The 19877-nt window shown below is 35.9% G+C and overlaps 2 protein-coding genes and 1 long non-coding RNA gene across 9 annotated transcripts; 1 reads left to right on the plus strand and 2 right to left on the minus strand.

Moving 5' to 3' along the window:
- Window positions 1-1723: 1723 nt before the first annotated feature.
- drn (doctor no) lies at window positions 1724-17558 on the minus strand. Of its 3 annotated transcripts, XM_015171815.3 has the most exons (6): window positions 16979-17558; window positions 13139-13180; window positions 6804-7208; window positions 6575-6733; window positions 3695-3887; window positions 1724-3630 (listed from the first exon to the last, which is right to left on the minus strand). In XM_015171815.3, exons 3-6 carry the CDS (start codon window positions 6900-6902, stop codon window positions 3482-3484), a joined length of 600 nt encoding a protein of 199 aa, XP_015027301.1. In that variant the 5' UTR covers window positions 6903-7208; window positions 13139-13180; window positions 16979-17558; the 3' UTR covers window positions 1724-3481. The 3 variants fall into 3 exon arrangements, with proteins under 3 accessions (XP_015027301.1, XP_002052993.1, XP_015027300.1); XM_002052957.4 differs by lacking the exon at window positions 13139-13180; XM_015171814.3 differs by lacking the exons at window positions 6575-6733; window positions 6804-7208; window positions 13139-13180; window positions 16979-17558 and adding an exon at window positions 4120-4377.
- Window positions 4419-6568, minus strand: LOC26531533 (uncharacterized). 4 transcript variants are annotated; one of them, XM_015172423.3, is made up of 2 exons: window positions 5209-5498; window positions 4419-5104 (listed from the first exon to the last, which is right to left on the minus strand). In XM_015172423.3, the coding sequence occupies exons 1-2, from the start codon at window positions 5429-5431 to the stop codon at window positions 4419-4421; spliced, it is 909 nt and encodes a 302-aa protein (XP_015027909.1). In that variant the 5' UTR covers window positions 5432-5498. The 4 variants fall into 4 exon arrangements, 2 of the variants coding, with proteins under 2 accessions (XP_015027909.1, XP_015027908.1); XM_015172422.3 differs by having other exon boundaries at window positions 4419-5107; window positions 5209-5496; XR_011416236.1 differs by lacking the exon at window positions 5209-5498 and adding an exon at window positions 6284-6568 and having other exon boundaries at window positions 4964-5104.
- Window positions 7371-9820, plus strand: LOC138910980 (uncharacterized). 2 transcript variants are annotated; one of them, XR_011416238.1, is made up of 3 exons: window positions 7371-7553; window positions 9412-9562; window positions 9628-9820. It is a non-coding gene; the product is annotated as an uncharacterized lncRNA (long non-coding RNA). The 2 variants fall into 2 exon arrangements; XR_011416237.1 differs by lacking the exon at window positions 7371-7553 and having other exon boundaries at window positions 9104-9562.
- Window positions 17559-19877: the final 2319 nt, after the last annotated feature.

Here is a 19877-nt window from a genome sequence, read left to right on the forward strand (position 1 = left end):
AAATTTGAAATTATTTATTCCTTACTTTGTGTTTCTTGAGGTGTTTTCTTTTCTTCATTATAAATTTATGTTTTATTTCTCTGCACTCTTAAAGTGTCATTTTGTTATTGTATTTGTTATGCTTTGTTTATGTTAATTAAAATAGTTCTTGCTCTTATATGCGTTTCCATATCTCTGTTTCCATATGTACTATGTATTTCTATTTAGATTCAAACTAGCTTTACCATTTAGTCATTAAATATATGTTCACGTGTTTTCATTTGTTGCAGTAGTTTTACGTTTTTAATTACAATTATACATTAGTATATTATAGATTTATATTATATAGATAATATAAATTTATAATTATGTTTCGTGCTTGGTATCATTATTCATATATGTACTTCTTTTATACGTTTTTACAACTATTTTTTTTTCTTGAATCAGCCAACAAAAGTTTTAAGCCCAAAATCAATAGTCGTCAAATTGCGCTAACATTTGCAAAATATGAACAAAAAACGATCTTGGTAGATGTGATTAAATAAATGTATTCGCAAATTTAATTGGTATATATATGTATTTTAAAGTGTCCTTAAGTTTATAAGCACAAGAGTGACTAAGAAGTGCGTCCAGCAAAAGCGACAAAACTCCAATTAAAAATAAAAGAACAGCAAATAGAATAAAAAAATTTCAATTAAAATTAATGGCGCTTACAATACGATAAAAGTATGTATGCATATATATGTATTTACATAATAAGTTTGGTTAATTAGTAATTATTTGCCTTTTCACTTTTTCATTAACATAAACACAATTTGAACTAAAACACACTGAAGCGTTTCAAAATATAATTTTATAAACTATATCTAATTCAAGAAAATCAAAACCAATTTCGAACTCGTTTTAATTTGGGTTTTCTTTACGCGCACGTGTTTGTAAGTTGGCCAGATATCTGGACCCCTAACAGCCCCAATAGCGTTTACTGATCTATGCAGACCCAGATTCATTTGGATACGGGATCTCAGCATTATTCTGGTATTTAGATTTTATTTTGTTTGTGTGTGTGTGTGTGTGTGTATATTTGAATAAGTTTACTTTTTAATGCATACAATTTTACTAATTAATTTTAAAGTGATTATTGAATTATGATATACGTTCGTGTAGCATGTATATTGTTTTTTTTAAGTTTCAGACATAGTTCAATTTAAACAACTAATAAACTTGGATTAAATTAAAATGACAATTTTGCTGTTCTTGTTGGTTGTCTATATTTTATTTTCTTTTATTAGCAGTTCCTAGTTTCTCTTTCAAATTTACAATAGCTTTTTGTTAGGTTAAAATTATGATTAAGTTGCTGGTTTTGTACAGATTTATGTTTTGACTTTTCTATTGAAACTTTATTTATTGTATATGGTTGTGCTTTTTATTCAAGTTCAAGTTGTTTGTCTTTACCAGGTCCGCTAAAGTTGTCTATCCACAAGAAGGCGCCCAAAACATATCGCTTAAATCAGAGCTTAGTAGATTGACTACTTGACTAACCCAAAAACAAGATCTATAAACCAATATAGCAGACGCATTGATGCAGCCATCTAATATTGCAACCATATAAAAGCATTCACCTTGCCCCGGGCTTCTTTGCCCTCTGTCCTGAGGTATTGGTTCATGCTTTCTCAAGTAGCCTATTTCTGATAGTTGTTTTTGCTTATTTCCTCAAATAGCTGTGCCAAAAATGGTTCTGCGTTGATTTTTTTTTTCAAGTTTTACATTAAAATTTATTGCATTTACCTCATTTGTTTTTATTTGATTTTTTTTTCTTTTGTTTTGCATTTTGCTTGAATAATGCTAACAACAAAATTTATATCTACAGGTGTATTATTGTAATTGGATTTAATAAATCGTTAATTACTAAAAGGAAGAAAGCAAAATTAAAATAACTTTTATGTATGCCCGTTAATTTCTTTTTAACATAAACGAAGAAAAACTAAATAACGCTTAAAGCAATAAGAACCTAGCGACAAACCATATATATTATAACGTTTGCAGGCTTTTATGTTTAGCAACGTTATTATGTTTAAATGTGCATATACCCAAAAGAATCTAGTATGTTCGCGCATATGACATTATTTACATATCTATATATTAATATATATGTGTTCATCAAAAATCAAAACGATTGAAAATTATTTGTAAAATATTTCGCTTTTAGTTTTCGGACCAAAGTAAAAATATAAAATGAAAAACGCGCAACTTGCACTGCATTCGCCTTCTTTGTTTATATAGTTAATTATATAATGAACTTTATATGTTTAGTATTAATACGCTGCTCTCTCCAACTACTTCACTCCTTTGCGCTGTTTTTTTTTTTTTGCATTTTCAATATTTGTCCAAAGGAATTTTTATACATTTTTTTGTTTTGCCTTTTTGCTTTTCATGTTTTGTGTTTTTTGTTTGGTTTTTAGTTTTAATACATATACATACATAATTAATCAATCAATAATTAAAAATTATGAAATAGTTTTCTAAGCGGTTTGCTGTTGCTGCTGTTGCTGTGGGGTCTAAATTTAGATTTAGTGGTTTTTGTTTGCTTGCTTTTGTATTTTGCCTTTTTTAGTTTGCTTTTCATATATGCAACACATTACAAACACAAATTACACACGTTGTCTACATAAAATTTATCTTCTTTTGTGTAATTGGTAACAATTTGCACATGCGTGTTTTCTTGTTGTTGTTTTTGTTGTTGTTGGAAATCGTATGTGTTGTGTTGTTGACGAAGCATCGAATACAAAAAAATATGTGAAACTTGCATTTGGAATAACATCTAAATGGTCTACCAATCGTTCAGCTACATGTTACAGGTCGTAGGTCACAGCAGTTAGCGGCGATTGGTGCTTGCTAACGCGCTCATACGCGTCTGGTTCAAGTTAGAATGATGCTGTATGTGTCGTGATAGTGGTTGATCTTGCTGCTGGTGCTGCTGCTGTTGCTGCTGCTCCTACTTTCGTCGTTGCTGCAACTGCGATGAATTTATAGATGTTATTCCGAGCAGCTATTGTTGCAGTTGCCGTTGTAGTTGTTGTTTTGCGTGGTATTTGGTTAACGTTTTCGTACTATTGTTTCTTGTTATTGTTAACATTATAATTAAATTACAATTACAATTATTTATAGTATTTATATTTACATATATATCTATATACATATATGCGTATATAAATATATATGTATGTGTATGTGTGGTGTGTTTGTAATGTGTGTGTGTATGTGTGTGTGTGCATGTGATTGTGTTGTGTGTGAGTGTGTGTGTGTGCATGTGATTGTGTTGTGTGTGAGTGTGTGTATGTATACGTGTTACTGTGTTTTCTTATGTTTGGGAGTTTTGTTTGTTGTTGTTGTTGTTGTTGTTGTTTATATTGATTTGTTGGTGCGTAGCGTGTGTATATATACTATCATAATATGTAGTTGTTATTATTCTACGGCTACTGTTACTGGCACAATCTCTCGCAATTCAAATCTTTTGGATTTTCTCGCCAACTACAACCGGATTATTGCGTCGAATCTCCTGGGCGCCATGCTCTCTGTAGTCGAATGTGCAGTTGTGTTTATCGGAATAACGATGCACGGCACAGTATAAGCCGCCACAGCGACACTGGAAACCTGAAATAAACCCATGATGAAATGGCTATTAATATTGATAAAACGCATTTGTATTAAATCTTACCAGTTAGGCCAACCTTCTTGCGGCATTCGCCACATCGGTTCTTCATTTTCTTGGCGTCCTTGTCATCTTCCTTGTCCTTGTCATCCTGCTCACAGGCGGAGGCAGCTGCTTGTGTGGAAGTATTTGGACCAGACGCCGATATTATGGCTTCACTATTCGTTTTGGCAGCGACTGCGGGTTCCTCAGTGATTTTCTAAACAATCGCAAGAGAATAAAATTATTAAAAAATGTGAGTCAAACGCCAATCAACACAACAAAAATAACAAAATATCTACAATCTGTTCCAACTGCAATTTAAATGTATTCCATTATTATATTTTACGTTTTATTTTGCAAAGTGAAGTTGATTTCGACCCCATCCCATTAAACAAGAAAAACTTCTAACTAAGCGTTAGCATTGTGTGTGGTTGATTCTGCGTGTTTACCCGCTTCTTGGCAACTGCATCAACTGAGTCTGCTGCTGCCGAAGGTTTTCTATGCTGGACTAGATCGCTACTAATTGGACATTCGTCTATAAGGCTCGAGTCGTTTATGCGGCGCTTGCTGTGTTGCTGCTGCGACTGTTGTGGCGGCTGTGGCGGCTGTTGCGGCTGTGGCTCTGGCTGCGGCTCAGACTTATGCTCCAGCTTCTGTTCGGACATCTGCCTCGGCTTCTCGGATTTATCACCGTTAGACTGTTCCATGGCGCACTCACGCAAATCGAATGTAGGCGTTTAGTGCGCAGCTATAGTACGCGCCCGGGCACTGGCTTAGTTTTGCCTCTGCTTATAGGGAGGAAGGTATCGCGTTTTACGTTAGGCTGTACAGAGTAGGCCAAACGAGGAGCAGGTCTACTGTTCACTACTATCGGTTGACGATTGCTTGCTCCAGCCTTGATACGCGCTTTCTTAACCTTTTTGTTGAGCAGCTGCTTGGGCTTGCGAAACGTGCCAGCTACTGGCGCTTTAGGAGCTTCGCTAGTTGACTTGCGCCCGCGTGCCGACGCAACGGGTTCCACGTCTATAATTGTGCCGTAATGCTGCACGTCCCTGCTAAGGACAGTGTTGGGCTGCTGTGTAATGGACAAATCAATCTTGTTGGCGACACTCTTGTCGCCAAGCGCCGATCGCGGATGGTTACGCTTAAGCTTCTTGATTCGCTTTTTAAGCTGCAGCTCTCCGATGCGCGCCTTTTTGTTACTGGTGTTGGACGGAAACGTGTGCACGTTTGCCGAAAACTTAACTTTACGGGAACCGCTAGCCTCGGCTCTACCACCCTTTGCGTTCGATGTCTCAGTTGCACCGGCGCTTTTGCGTAACAGTGAAGTCTTTTTATCTTGACTCTCTGCTAAGTTTGAAGACGGCGGAATACGAGCTGACTTGACACCAGAGCTAGAGGCAATACCCTTGTCTCCTTTGCGGAATCCTCCGTCTGCTAATAAAGCGTATTGACACGCAGGAGGGGAAGGAAGCAAGTAGGGAAACAAGATTAGTGCGACTGCGCAACGCCTAAGAGATAAAAACAGCAACGTGTACCCTTTGCCGTAAGTGTGCTGCCTGGTCTCACTGGTAAAGGCAAATTGATGGCAGGAGCCAATGCTCCAGCCGAGACACGCGCTATTCGGGAATGCTTCTTACGCCGGCGTTGCGCTGTCGACGACATGGAGCATGTGCTGCCCTCCATTCTAACAGCTGTTGAAGTTGAAGTAGTTGCACCATTACGCCCTGATGGCTTGAGGGAACCACTTAAATTGAGCATTCCTTCGAATTTGGGATTTTCCTTGAAAATTTTGAAAGAAAGCCAAAGGTTGTTTCACTAGATTCTGTTTCGAATATGACTGACAATTTTCACATTATTCCCATGCCTCTGATTTTAAGTTCAAGGCACTTCTATACATATTCAATTTTATCACAGAGGTAAATATTTGGTGTAAATTTATTATAGTAGTAGTAGAAACCCAGTCCTTTTGCCCGTTCTGGAGTCCTCTTACTCCCTATTTTAACAAAACTTCAACTATACCGAAAAGTGCTTTGCGCGTATCTAAGAAGCATAGGGAAAATAGTTTATGCCGAGTTTGGTCAAGATAGCTCTCCCCAGAATTCCAGAATTTAGAATTCCAAACTTAACGCTAAATATAATATATGCTTGTCTGATAAAGTTGATAACTAGCTTAATATTTGAAGAACAATAAGGCAATATATAAAAACCTAGCTTGTTAAAAACATTAAAAGCATAAAAGGAAAAGGATATTAAAATGGAAATATGGACATATAGACAGAACGCCCAGATTAAATTTAGATTAAAACAATACCAATCAAACTTTAAAAGCAAAAGTTGGATCTAACTTTCGCTTTTCGCAGACGAAAGCCATTAAAATTCTATTATGGTAATAAAACTATGCTTTTAATAGATCCCATCTTTACTGGAAATATTAAACATTTTATGGTATCTACAAATCTACAAGCTGTAGAAAGCATTCCATTGACATTTTAAATATAATACTTGCTAATTACACCTCTAACGGCCAATCAGTCGTATTGTCAAAATTATCAGATGGCGGTGTTCCTAAGGAGCAGCAATGTGAGAGACATGGATCTCTGTTTGGATTACCTTGTCAACTCCACCGTAGTCTGCAGCGACACGTGGCCAGCACAGCCAGCACAGCCAACACACACGATGCACTGTTACAATTAACTTTTTCTATATTTTACACATACAAGTTGTTTAGACTATTTCACTTATAAGAAGACTAAATTTATATCCGAAAAACAAAAAAAAATTTGTGACTGACTGATGAAAAATACAAAGATATCAGAGGCATCCACAAATTGCTTGGCCTACTGAAAGAGTTGGAACAAGAAAGCCCACATCAATGGCTTGAGCAGCAAACCTTACACTCACCTCTTTTACATCACTGTGTGACTGCTGTAAGCTCTGTACCGTGGGCTGTGCGGTGTTGGTTGTTGCAATGGCCGGACTGAATGTAGGGCTAGGTTGTGGGCTTGGAACTGAGGCAGGTGTGCTGCTCACAGGTGGCTGTTGCTTTTTTCTAAGCGAGTCCTGCAGATGGAAAGAAATTTTAATCATGATTCATGGTTTAAATCAAATGTGAGGTGGTTAATATACTTACCTTGTAACAAACCGAACACAGACCATCTGTGGCTGGATTTCCATAGAAACCGCATCCAGAGCGGCACATGGGTTGCATTGGATTCGATTCACGTTCCATGCTGGCTGGACCAATTTTATGAAGGGTGTGTGTGCGTGAATTAAAAAGTTGATTGGACAACGATGGATCGACAATGGTATCGTCTACTCTCTTTTTTGTTGCTGACTTTCGCCCAGCGAAATATGTTGCGGTTATTTCCAGTTGCAGCTGCGGCGTCAGCAACTTCGACTCCTCTCCTTTCGACCGTTTATTATTGTTGCTACGTATATGTTCGTATTACTCTTTGCTTAACTAACTTCCGTCCAAGTAATTAGTTTGCTTCGTGACATACGCGGAGCAAACAGAGTTTTTAATCCAATCGTAAACCTGTAAAGCGAACGCAATGGAAATGTAACTAAACAGCGTGGAGAAAAATACACTAAAAAATACTGAAAGCGCGTGCAAAACACAGCTCAGCCCCAGTATTTATAGATTTTTTTCGTTTGTGGGTAAAATGAATAGATATTATATATTATGTCTTAAGAAATCCGACGAGCCTTGAAATAATTTGCAGTAAGTGCGGGCACTCTTATTTTCTAACGATGCAACAAATTATCACACAAAATACGCATTTCGGAGCGAGTTAAAGAGCACAAAAGTTACGATTGAGTTGTGCCATAAACAAACAAAATTACATCTGGTTTTTTAGTTTCTCTTCAAGGCTGTCAACAGGTAAACACACACATTCATAAGTAAATTTATACACATACATGCCACAAAAAAGCAAAGAAATATGTTAAGATCAAACCAGTTTTATCCGTCACACAGACATGCACTTCAGCAGGCGAGAGTGAGACAGAAAGAGAGACATTGGGAGAGAGAGGGAAATAAAATATACGACTCAATAGATAGACAGCAAATTAAACAAGTTTTATTTTATAATTTTACTAACACAAACAGTTCGGGCCAGCTGCAAAGTAATCTATATCGACGGTGTATCGATATTTCAAACTATCGATATTGTGTTACTTTATATCGATTCTTGCACATAACTACATTTTACATATTCATATTCAACTAATTGCAAGAGCAACTTTACAGCTAATAATCTGGTTGCAGCTAAACAAGTGTAATAATAAGTGTCATAAAATCGATAATAAGTATCTGACAAATTAAACTTCGACAGGTCTTAATTTATTTATTTATTCAAGTACAAACTAGCGCTCACGCATAGTATTCTGTCAAATAACAGCAATGTTAAAGCGTTGCAGTCAGTGTTAAAGGTGGCCTCTGTTGTTGCACGCATTGCACTTACATACACACGTTTGCATGTGTAGGTGCTTCACACATGTGTGTGGTTTGTATATATCAAATAAATTATTATATTTTTTTCTATAATTTTCTACAATTTTAAAAATAGTGTTATAGTTATATTTTTTATAAAAAGTGCAAAACCGTACTTAATTTCTACATAATGCATTTTTGAAGCGATACGCCCTCGGAAATAGCATATCCTGCTTCTCTAGCTTTCCGAATATTTTAAGAATACGTATATCTACCAACGTTTAAGTGCATAAACACTGGCCAAATTTAAAAATACAATAAGTGACATGCGAGTTCTTTTAATTTCTTACATACATATGTATAATCTTTAATGTATATACAAATGTGTGCAGTTGATTTCCTGCTGTTGCGGTTAATTGAAAACCAAAACAGCTGTCTGTCAACGATACGTTTCTCTCTCTCTCTCACTCTCTTTCTCACACTCTCTCTCTGCTTTGCGCATGCATACATACATATGTGCATATGTATGTCCATCTGTTAGACAGAATACGCAGCAGTAGATACGGCCTGCTAAATGGACAGCTGGACCTGCTATTCCCTGTTATGCATTTCATTTACTTGCAATTAAACAAAAATTACGATTGTACATTTACTTATCGATAGTTTTTTGTTTTGATATGTTCTTAAACATGTGCAAATGTATATAAATTCGTATTGAACATATGTACGAATGCTGGCATTTTATCTTGTTATAGAAATTTCGATTTTAACCGATTTAAAATAAATATAATTATAATTCTAATTTCATTTATTATTTCGGCCTCTAAAGTGCAATTAAGTGATGACGACATCTGTCGCTTGCTTTGTTGTGACGTCACGGTTGCCCACATGAGAATTAAAATATAACACACCAGAGTTGCTTAGCAACCCATGTACAAATGTATGTATGTGTTTTTATATGCACATGTATGTGAGAGCGAGTGTATGCCAAATGCGCATTTGTGAAAATTGCATAACAAATACATAGCATTGCCAAGTACTATGTGCAAAACAAACAACAACATAAGCAAACGTCTGCTGCGTCGCGACAGCAACAAGTTAGTGCTAGAGTCGGGAGTATTCGACTTGATAAGCCCCTGCACAGTAGTAATCTGTGCATATCCATGTTGTACATCGCATTTACGTACATACATATGCATATGTAAAGCCATACCCCAGACGTGATGAAGTTATCGAACTTCCCAAATGATCCCAAATTTAAGATCTGCCCAGACAATTAAGCTGCCTTTTTTTTCACATAACAAAGTAAATAATTAACAACGCTGCAATGGCCAATTTAAAAAAGATTCCACTGCAATATCAAAACGGTAATGAACGCACAATACCAACAACGTAAAGGTTAATGTGCCTTTGACCTGCATTTAAAACACGAAATTTACAACAGGAAAGAAAACGGGGTGAGTATAAAAGGTAAAGAACAAAGGCAGACTGGCCATACTAACACACACTCTCACCTACACAGACGAAATCCCAAATTATACACACACATACGCATGGGGCCAGCGTTTGAGTCATATTTCCATATTAATGAGCGAGTTCAGCCCCAGCCATAACATACAGAAGCGTCGACTTCAAGAAAGAAGCTGATGAAATGCACAGAGGAGCAACATCACCTCCAGCAGACATTGAATTTAAAGAGAGAGAGAGAGAGAGAGCGAGTAAAACAACATGGCGGCCATCTGAGCCTTGCTTGTGGGATTTAAAAGTCGCGCTCGAGAATGCGATGCTCTTCCGGCTACAATTGGTGAATGAGGCCTCAAACGAAATATGAGGGGTATCCACTTTTGAACACAAAAATAATCAATCATAATTCTTAGCTAAAAATGAGTGGCAATTTAAATGGCTGGAAGGCAGTACAAATTAACGGAAATTAGAGAGTCAATATTTTAACCGACTTAAGGATAAAATAAACATAAAAATGTTGCAACAAGCATATAAAAACGCTGTAGTCGAATATGTAGACTCAAAATCCACTGTACCCCAACCCTTAGATAAGAATATTTTTGTTTAGAGTACATATCTGATCCAGCCCGTTCCGACATATAGAAAGAGAGATTTCTGCAAAGTTTCATAACGATAGCTTTAAAACGGAGAGATTAGTTTGCATAGAAACAGACTGACTGACATGGTTATATCGACTTCGCTGTTGATACTGACTTTATGATGTCGAAGATGTCTCCTTCTATGCGTTACACATTTCGAGACATAATTATAATACTCTCTGCAAGCGTATAAAAAATCCCTGTTCTCAAAACAAAGAGCACAAGATGCTGGGAACAGCATCAACAACATGGCGAGCAGCCGACATAACTAAAGAATCACACAGACTTCTGTGCACACATACATGCACAGAGAAAAAAATAAATAATTGTAATTTGTAAACTTTTTAGTTGGGCGGCGCTTAATAGTCTTAAAACTTTATTAATCAATGCTCATTGGTCAGCAGAGTTTTCCTTAATGCTAGTTTTACAAATGTGAATATTTTCAATATAAATTTTGAGAGACGGATACCCCCCTTCTGTGTGCGGTACATGTTTCTATTAACGTATGTATCTACATCTGTAACTTAGTATGTACCGGGCATGTATAAATGTATCTTCGCATATATGATTGTATGAGATAATGACGGAATAATAATTAATGAAGATCATCAATTTCGGTGCATGCTTTTGTTAAGAGATCGAGTCTGTACTAGATTCTGTTTCTCTTTCTTCAATTACTGAGCGTAGTTTTTTTGAGCTAAAGACATCACTTATTTTGCATGAACTATGTTCACGTAAATGTGCGCGTTGTGAATTCATAGTCTATAAACAATATAAAAAATAATAGTAATAATAATATCGTTCGAATGCTTGTCTTGACAAGGCGTTCATATGTGCACACACAAACTAAACGGCAAGGTGTGCACTTACACAGTCAGTGCATGTGTGTATTGAGAAAAACCCCTCGCTCGTGTAACCTCTAAATTCTCAAGTTGCCATGCTGTGTCGGAGCCGACGACTCACTTTACAATTACCCGCACACACACACACACACTCGTAGAAGATTTATGGATATCGCATGGAAACGTGAAATATGAGAAAAACTGCAAGAGTAGCTGTTGGAATAGAGAGGCAGAGGAAACAGCAAGTGAGTGAGAATAAGGTTCGATGCAAGCACAAGGTTCACGTTGTCAACCAACCACCACGAAGATCGTGGGGCGTGGCCGTCATTTTCGTGGGTGCAAGAAGAAGAATAAGCAATTTGTGAAACGGAACGGATCTTTTTATACCCTGAATTCATTTAAAATGGGTAAAAGGGGTATAATGAAGTTGTGCAAATGTATGTACCAGGCAGAAGGAAAAATCTTCGACCCCATAAAGTAATTATTATTTATTAACTTATTTATTTATTTATCAATAACTGAGTCGATCTACCCATGTCCGCCTGCCTATCCGTCCGTCCGTATGTATGAAAGCAAGCATCTCAGAATCAAGAGCTAGACTTAACAGCTACAGACTTTCCGCCATAATTTTAATGCAATTGACTTTTTGAGATTATACAAATATTCTATGGTACAATAACATCTTCTGTTGAAAATTTCAAAGAAGTTACTAATGAATATGTGTTTTGGCAACAATTTCTGTATGCATATACACACACATGCACACGAGTCTTCATTGAATTGTATGAACAGCAATACAATTACGATTGTATTGTTTTCTGTGCTGCTATTTTAATCCGTTTTTTTTTCTCGATAAAATTGCAATTTTCGTGTGGCTGTTGGGTTAAGGCGGTTGCAAGTAGATTGTCCGGTCTGTTCGAGTCCTATAGAGGGGAATAATTTTATTTGTCAATCTGTTTTGATTACTGCTAAGGCAAACGAGCTTGTACCGCGAGCCACACTTGGTGTTGCTAGAAGAGGGTGCAGAGGATCCCCTAGTCGGGAATTTCCATACCTCTTATTTGTTGTTTCTTAGATCCTACATAATCGACTTATATATAGACAGATTTTAATATTTGAGTCATCTGATATACATTATCAAATCCAATAAATCGTTATAAAGATAGATGGATGTTCATTCAATTTTTTTAAAGTGGAAATTAATTAATTAGTCTTAATCACAATATGGTTAGCCAAAAAACGTTTTACCTTACCTATATCTGTGTACCTCTATTATCCTATTTGCTTTCGGACGGTGTAGGTCGTTAAAATCCACTAAGGCTTTTCAGAGGTTTAAGTATATAAATACCTGAGTCAGAAGCGACAATTTAAGAAATGACTGACGCCGATGCTTAGCCGACAATAATGGAACACAACAAAAACAAAACAACAGACATCATGAAAACAACAGAACGCGGAAGCCTCGGAATTTAACTAGCAATATTTCTCTGACTACCATTTTGTGTTATTGAACTTTGCCGTTGGGGCTTGACCTTTGCAGCACCAGCTGAAGGCTAAAGCGTAGAGCTGACGACATACTCAGTGATGTTGACGTCAACTTTGTGGGAGTTAGAGGCGTGTCATTAACAACAAAGCGCAAATCGTTCATTTCATTGATATTCATTAAATACATCACTCACATACATGTGTACATAGCTCTGATGCAAGCCAATGAACTGCATGGAGACAAAGAGGACCAGGGCGAGGCATTTGCCAGAGTAACGAAAACGACAAAGAATCAAGGCAAAAGGCAGACAGGCGAGAAGACAAGAGAGAGAAAAAGGCAAAAGTTTCGATTTTCATCTTCCATAGCTAACAGTAGAAGGGAGGGCAGAGGAGGGTTGACGCTTGCCAAAGCCAAAGAAGCCAGATGTGGTGAATATGCTAAGAAGTACTGTTATTATGACTGTGCTGAAAAACGGGTACGCAAATACAAAGCTGCCACGCTTTTCGTGTAAAAGTTGTTTAAACAAAAATGACTGTGTCATTTACATTTATATATGTCTTGGGTAAACATCTAAAGTTTGGGACAAACATACACATTACTTACGTTAAAAACTAAGCCCCAAGTGAAATGATTGCAAAGATTGCGCTGCAAGAGAGATGGAAACAGGAATAAATGAAATTGATGTGCTTCAAATTTCGTGTCTTCAGACAAATGGATTTGTAAATATTTAAGGCATAATACTGAAAATTCGAAATGCACGAATGCAACATACATATAGACAAATGTATGCACATATGTATGACCGAATAGACAGGCATATTCATAAAACAAATAAATAAATAAATAAATAAATTGCATAACTTAGCAAATGAAAACTAAACGAGAAGCCAGAACACAACAATATAGCTACATATGTATACGTATATGCATACATCTGTATTTATACAAGATCAAGTAGAGCGGATTTCGACTAAAAATAACTCAAACAGACAAAAAAAAAACAAAACACAAATACAGATAAAAACTAAGAGCTTCTATATCACGGGGTATTGTTGATTTGCGCTTAGCGTAAAAAAGCTCCCGCCAGAGATATAGTGGGAGCGAGGTCAGACGACGGCGATCACAGTCAGTGCGTAGTGCGGCAGGGGTAATGGGGGCGAGCTGACCATTTGCACGCGACCTAAAAACAAACTAACAGAAAAAAATGAGGTCGTGGCCATCCACGCGTCGCTATGGCGGCGGAGACAAGAGTCAGGCCGAGCAGCTGACGCTGACGCTGACGCTGACGTCGACGGTGACGCGCACTTATCAGCTCTTTGTGTGTGTTTGTAAGTATGTTTGAAAGCAAGAGAGCCGCCAGAGAGAAACGCCAGCACATAAGAAGGAAAACGTATCGCGACTGCAAAAAGAGAGTGCGCGACTAGGAAATACCCTCTAAATATATATATATAATATGTAAGTATGTAAGGGCACATACATAATATGTCTACTCTTCATAATTACGAAGTTTCATCTGGCTCTTACACATATTTGTGTTTGCAAACGTTCATTATACCCTATTGAAACCATAGTTCAATTGCACAGGGTATAGCAACAGCAAAGCTAATAATTAGCTCACATACACAGACGTACAATCATACGTAAACGGGAGACGCTGCTAACGGAAACGAAACGGGCGAGTTGTTTGTTTTCAGCTAATTCTTCGCTTTGCCTTCGTCATCATGACTATACACATACACACAGACATGTGTGTCTGTGAATGTATGTTGTACGTGGATGTTCCGTTCACGTTCTAACACACACATAGGTATTTAAATGTGTAATGTTTATATATTTAATTTGCATAAATTTATAGCAAACAGTATATGTATGTATACTTTTTAACAGATGACACGTGTTGTTTATGGACTTTTGAATGGTAAGCAAAAACAATTTCTGCTTAAAATTAGTCATCGCGTTTGAAGTTCTTAAAAGTTCGATCTGTCGGACAAAAAACACACTCGAGTCCAGATCAATGAACCATGATTAATACATATATATACACTTGTAGATAGTGTCAAGTTTTTTGCTCAATTTTTAGGTACATCTTTTTCACACCTTTCCCGGCTGTGGAAAGTTTAGATTTATCCATTAAGTTATATGTAACACAAATAATTGAAAACTAGTCTGAAGTCCATAAAATGAAGATATAAAAGATGGAACAACCTTTGACCCGGATGTTTCATAAGTGAGGGATGAAGAGATTTCGCGAAATAATATAATCTAACACAATGATCAAAGTGATCGATCGGTACAATAAAGCAAATCGTCTCATATAACCCTTTTCCGCCAATTTACCACGCTTGCGGGTGGAATTTTCAAGATCGACCATTTTTTGAATGTAACGCTTTGTATCCACATAATTCTTTATAGATGTTTGGGTTTTATCAAAAGCTTCAAACACGTCTCAAGTGAATTTAAACCCGAAACTTCTCTCAAATCTTTGTCACGAATTTCAAAGCAGGGATAGATTCGGAGTTTGATCCTGATCGAACGGTTATCAAAATAGTTTCACTCAATCATTCACAGACTGATTCATGGGCAACGCATACCGCATAGTATGAACTGAAATCGCCCTATTTGATGAGATGCCTTATTTGATTGGGAAACTTATTTCCAAAGCCCTATTGAAGTTCATTTGAGATGTGACACAGATTGTTCCAAAGTTCTGTGAACGATGACTAAAACAAGCAGAAAAACCTGATTCCAACTCTTACACTCAAGTGCAGGGTATCTGACAATAAGGCACACCCTTCACTAAAACTCTGGTTACATCAAGCGGTTTTTTTAATCATGTTTATACATTGATGCACATACATATGTACATCTGTAGATAATACACAGACACTTTAATAGCAGCAACGTGCAACAATTTGTTTATTTGCAACTGTACATCAGTGGGGTATAAAACGTTATTGTGATAATGTACAGTTGGCGATAAGAACCAAACACAATACACGTGCCAATTGCTGTTGCACTCGCACACATATACAATTGGGTACAGCTCCAAAAAGTTCCGAAATGTAGTGTCAGAAACTTTCAAGATTATTTTAAACTTTACCTGAATATTTTGTATTTTTCATGTTTCTTAATTTTTTTTTTTTAATTATACAGTTTCACACAAAAAAAAAAACCCTCGCTCGAGTGCAGCTACAAACGATAAAACAGTCTATCAGTAACAACACAAACGAAAGAGAGAAATGCAAATAGGCGTACACAAACACAAACACACACACACACAGAGACACAAATTAGTCTAAATTGGTTTTGAATATGGCAAGAAAATGGTGCCCTCATCGAAAACAAATGTGCGCCCACAAAAAATATTGCCTGTGATGCGCTGCCTCTGCTGATAAGATATGTAGATGCGTGCCAAGCAAATATTGCTGCTGACTTGTACTATGACTCGCTCGGTGTGTTAGTATTTATGCACGCATGCATGCATGCATGCATGTATGAATGTACGTTTGAATGTATGTACGTTTGTGTGTAGATATGTTTGTATATGTGCGTGTGTATGTGTTTATATGTATGTATATGTGCGTGTGTATGAATCGATGTACATTAATGTATGTATGTATGCATCGAATGTACATAAATGTATGTGCGGTGAGTCATCCAGTGAGAGCGAAAAATTTCTTAATCACGAACTGCATTTATTTGCATTCTTGCTTATGTATGAACATGTAAATAATAAATGGCAAATATATGACTGTGAAATTAAAATCGACCAAAATTTTACAAACTTCTTTGTAAGCGTAAATATGTACTTGGCCCTTCAGTCACACCGATGTAATGTGTGTGTTTCAGCCACGTCCTTCGTGACAAAGAAAAAAGCAAGAGCTCTTTTTTTTTTTTGCTTTGGCAAGGAAAAACTGTTGATATTGTAGGGAAAGTTTGAATTTCCTACACTTTACAAAGTGTCAAAAAAACATAAAAACAACAACACACTTGTCAGTTCAGTAGAAACATATAGTACATACGCACACATATTTAAGTGCTAATAAAATGAGAAGGTTGCAGTTTTCTATTGACTCGATGGGGTATGTACGTTTATACATTGCGGTTATGTATTTTGTCTACTACTATTTTAACAGTATTTGGCTTTCATTTTCTTCGCTTGAACTGAGATTTATTTTTGTTTTACGCGACATGGCAACGTCTGTTCTATGACATTGCATATAATGACACACGCAAACACAATCACACATTCTACGGACACGCTTGTGTGCGCGCGTGAGAGTGAGAGGGCATGAATACGGTCGACTAGTGGTGAGCTCAGTACTGCGCTCATGTTGAAATTTAGCTGTTAATTGTGGTGAATAAGCGCGTGTGAGTGGTACGACAACGTAGGCGAAAATTAAACAATTTTTTTCATCAGAAATGCTTAAGTTATGCACTTACTTTCTTGTACTATTTGTAGTTATTGCAAATTGCTAAGCATTTTAAACAAAAACGCCAGTTATGTTTGAATCACAGTTGTGAGAAATTAATTTTTTTTTTTTGATTGAAGGTTGATTTTTTTTTTTTCCTTTTTCACATATACGAATTTGTTAAAATTTCTGATAAATTATAAGCTTTTCATGAGAAATTGCACAAACAGGGGCAAAAACAAATTATATATGTATGTATATCACAAATTACGGTTAACTTTCTTTTTATTTGAAATAAATTTAAATATTCTTTCACACAACGTACACGACGGCGAGGTTAGCAGCGAAGCTTGCGCGGATTTAAAACAGTCGCATTTAATTTGCGCTCGACGATTATTTGTAACAAAAATTGTAAGATTATTTACAAATTATGCCAAATCAACACGGCGCGCACGCACACACAGACACAAAGCTAGCCAGCAGACGAAGCAGCAGAGACACAGCGCGTGTATTGTATTGTGGATGACAGTTGTAGTTGTAGCAAAACCCAACGTGGATTTGATCCTCCAAACTCGATGTGAAGTCTCCAAGGTTCAACGCACGAATGAAACGACAAAGCAAAACGCAAAACAGTCGAATAAAAATGAATTTGAGTATGTTATACTCAAAGTGCAATGTTGTTACCTCAACACACTCTGTTAACACAAAAGTGACTTGTCAGAGGCAATTTTAATCTTTTCTTTTAATGCGTATCAAAGCTTTGTGAATATTTATTTGTATATAACAAAATATGTACAGAAATAATTGAATTTGCACACCTCGAGAGATAAACTACAGATTAAAGTTCTAGTAAATTATTTAACAGTTAAACTTAACAGAGAGTTGAATAGTGTAACATTCAGACACCAGACGCATATATATGTACACATATAAATACATACATATATGCTTAGACGGAAGTGTGAGCAAAATAATAAAGGCAAATGTGTGCGTGCGAACTAGAGAGAATTTGGCTAGTGTGGTGAAAAAAAACACAAGGAAATATTCTGTGCTTGTGTGTTCGTACGTATATGTACATACATATACACATGTGGCACATATTAGTGACAAAACACCAATATACATACATACCAAAACATTTTCCATATTAAATATAAGTAGTTAAATAACAACCTATGCAAAAATACAAAAAAAATCCACCTATGAAAAAACCAACAATTAAAGTCACTGTAAAGTTCACAATTTATATTTTAAACCAATAAATATGCGAGAGTATTGGCTAAATTTTGAGAAATAATAAATAATGTGCGCTAAATGTTTTCTCCTTTTTTTTTTTTTTAATTTTATGTAAACAATGTAATAACCTGTTAAACATAACATTGTACCTGCTTTTAAATGTAATACGTATTAATGCATGCATGTATGTATGTACAAATCAAAATTAGAAAGAGCATTTTCAGGGCGACGCAGATTGAACACCCTAATATTCGACATTATTATTATCCAATTGAGACTGCATATTTATGTAGTATATCTTACTATTGAGATCTTTACCAAATTCTTACAAGCACAGAACCTGAAAGCTAGAATGCCCAATTTGTAAATATATTTACTTTTCATATAATACGTGTACATTACTCATAAAATGTTGTATTTAGAGAAACTGTTTTGAAGCTAGCTTGAAAATTTGAATTTTCTTCTGATATGCTTTTGTTTTATTTTCAAAGCTCGGCAAACATAATAAACAATTAGGCAACTTTTAGCTACATATATTACTTTTTAATAATTTTATTATATTATTTATCATAATTAAAATTTTCAAGAACTATGGAAGACGTACATTACTTAAGATTTAAAAGCAATCTGTTCATAATTCGTTTAATATGCATATATAAATTTAAGTTCGTATGTTTTCGTATGCATAATATTGAATTGGATCACTAACCAAACAATGTTCTTTTGTTTGGTTAGTGATTGGATATATCCCACTCACGGAGTAACATACTTGATGAAAAAATTATTTTACTATTTTAAAGAGTATAACGATTGTAACAAGTAACAGACCTTTACATTTATACACTCAAAGTATGTGCATGTACATATGTATGTGTTTATGTCGATCCACCACATTCAGAGACCAATGCAGTGCATGAAAGGGAGAGGCTGATAGAGAGCGAATTTCTAACATTCAATAATTGAACTGTTGTTATGTACGTTATTTTTATTATTTTGATATATGATTTAACAAACGCAAAGTGTGCCTAATATGTTTATATTTATACACATTCAACTTATTGTTATTTAAAAATTAAAATTCAGCGGCCACACAATTCCGACGACGCCATGTTGTAGCCCCACGTAAACTGTGCGAGAGAGCAAGGGTGATAGCTATTGAGAGCAGTTGCTGTTATTGTCATGTTGTTGGCATTGCCATTGTGTTTTTGTTGCTGCGTCATCAATGCAAACTGCGCACTTTTATTAAATATGTATGATGTTTAATTCAATATCTACGTATTTCATAAAATACATACATATGTATATACGAAGTTTTTTAGCAGGAAATAACAAAAAATTCGTGTCTGGTGTTGCTCTTTTTTATTACGAGCTCTCATATAATATTGTACTCGTTGCGAAGGAGTGGTGAATTTCTCTATACAGGTTAACATTTTTGATGGCTGCAATTTGTTTTTCGTTTTTGGCGTTTGTATTTACGTATGCCTTTGTACATTCATATTCATGTAGCTTAAAACCAAGATTCGTTTTCTGCTTAACAGTAATTGAGTAATTGCATTGGAATAATAATAGGCATATGTATACATACATGTGTACATTTTTTGTACGTATTACACATATATGTGTATATGCATACATATGTATTAATAGACATGTACGTACATACATATCTACGTACAGATATACATATTTCAATT

The sequence above is a fragment of the Drosophila virilis genome, chromosome 2 (genome assembly GCF_030788295.1).
Source record: "Drosophila virilis strain 15010-1051.87 chromosome 2, Dvir_AGI_RSII-ME, whole genome shotgun sequence".
Classification (NCBI taxonomy): Eukaryota; Metazoa; Arthropoda; class Insecta; order Diptera; family Drosophilidae; genus Drosophila; species Drosophila virilis.

Coding starts and splice junctions, on each gene's coding strand:
- LOC26531533 (XM_015172422.3), bottom strand. CDS start 5,431: ATGCTCAATTTAAGTGGTTCCCTCAAGCCATCAGGGCGTAATGGTGCA. Junction 5,108..5,208: donor CAGCACACTTACGGCAAAGG/GTACACGTTGCT, acceptor ACGCTTTATTAG/CAGACGGAGGATTCCGCAAA.
- drn (XM_002052957.4), bottom strand. CDS start 6,902: ATGGAACGTGAATCGAATCCAATGCAACCCATGTGCCGCTCTGGATGC. Junction 6,734..6,803: donor TGTGTTCGGTTTGTTACAAG/GTAAGTATATTA, acceptor TTCCATCTGCAG/GACTCGCTTAGAAAAAAGCA. Junction 3,888..6,574: donor CACACAGTGATGTAAAAGAG/GTGAGTGTAAGG, acceptor GCGATTGTTTAG/AAAATCACTGAGGAACCCGC.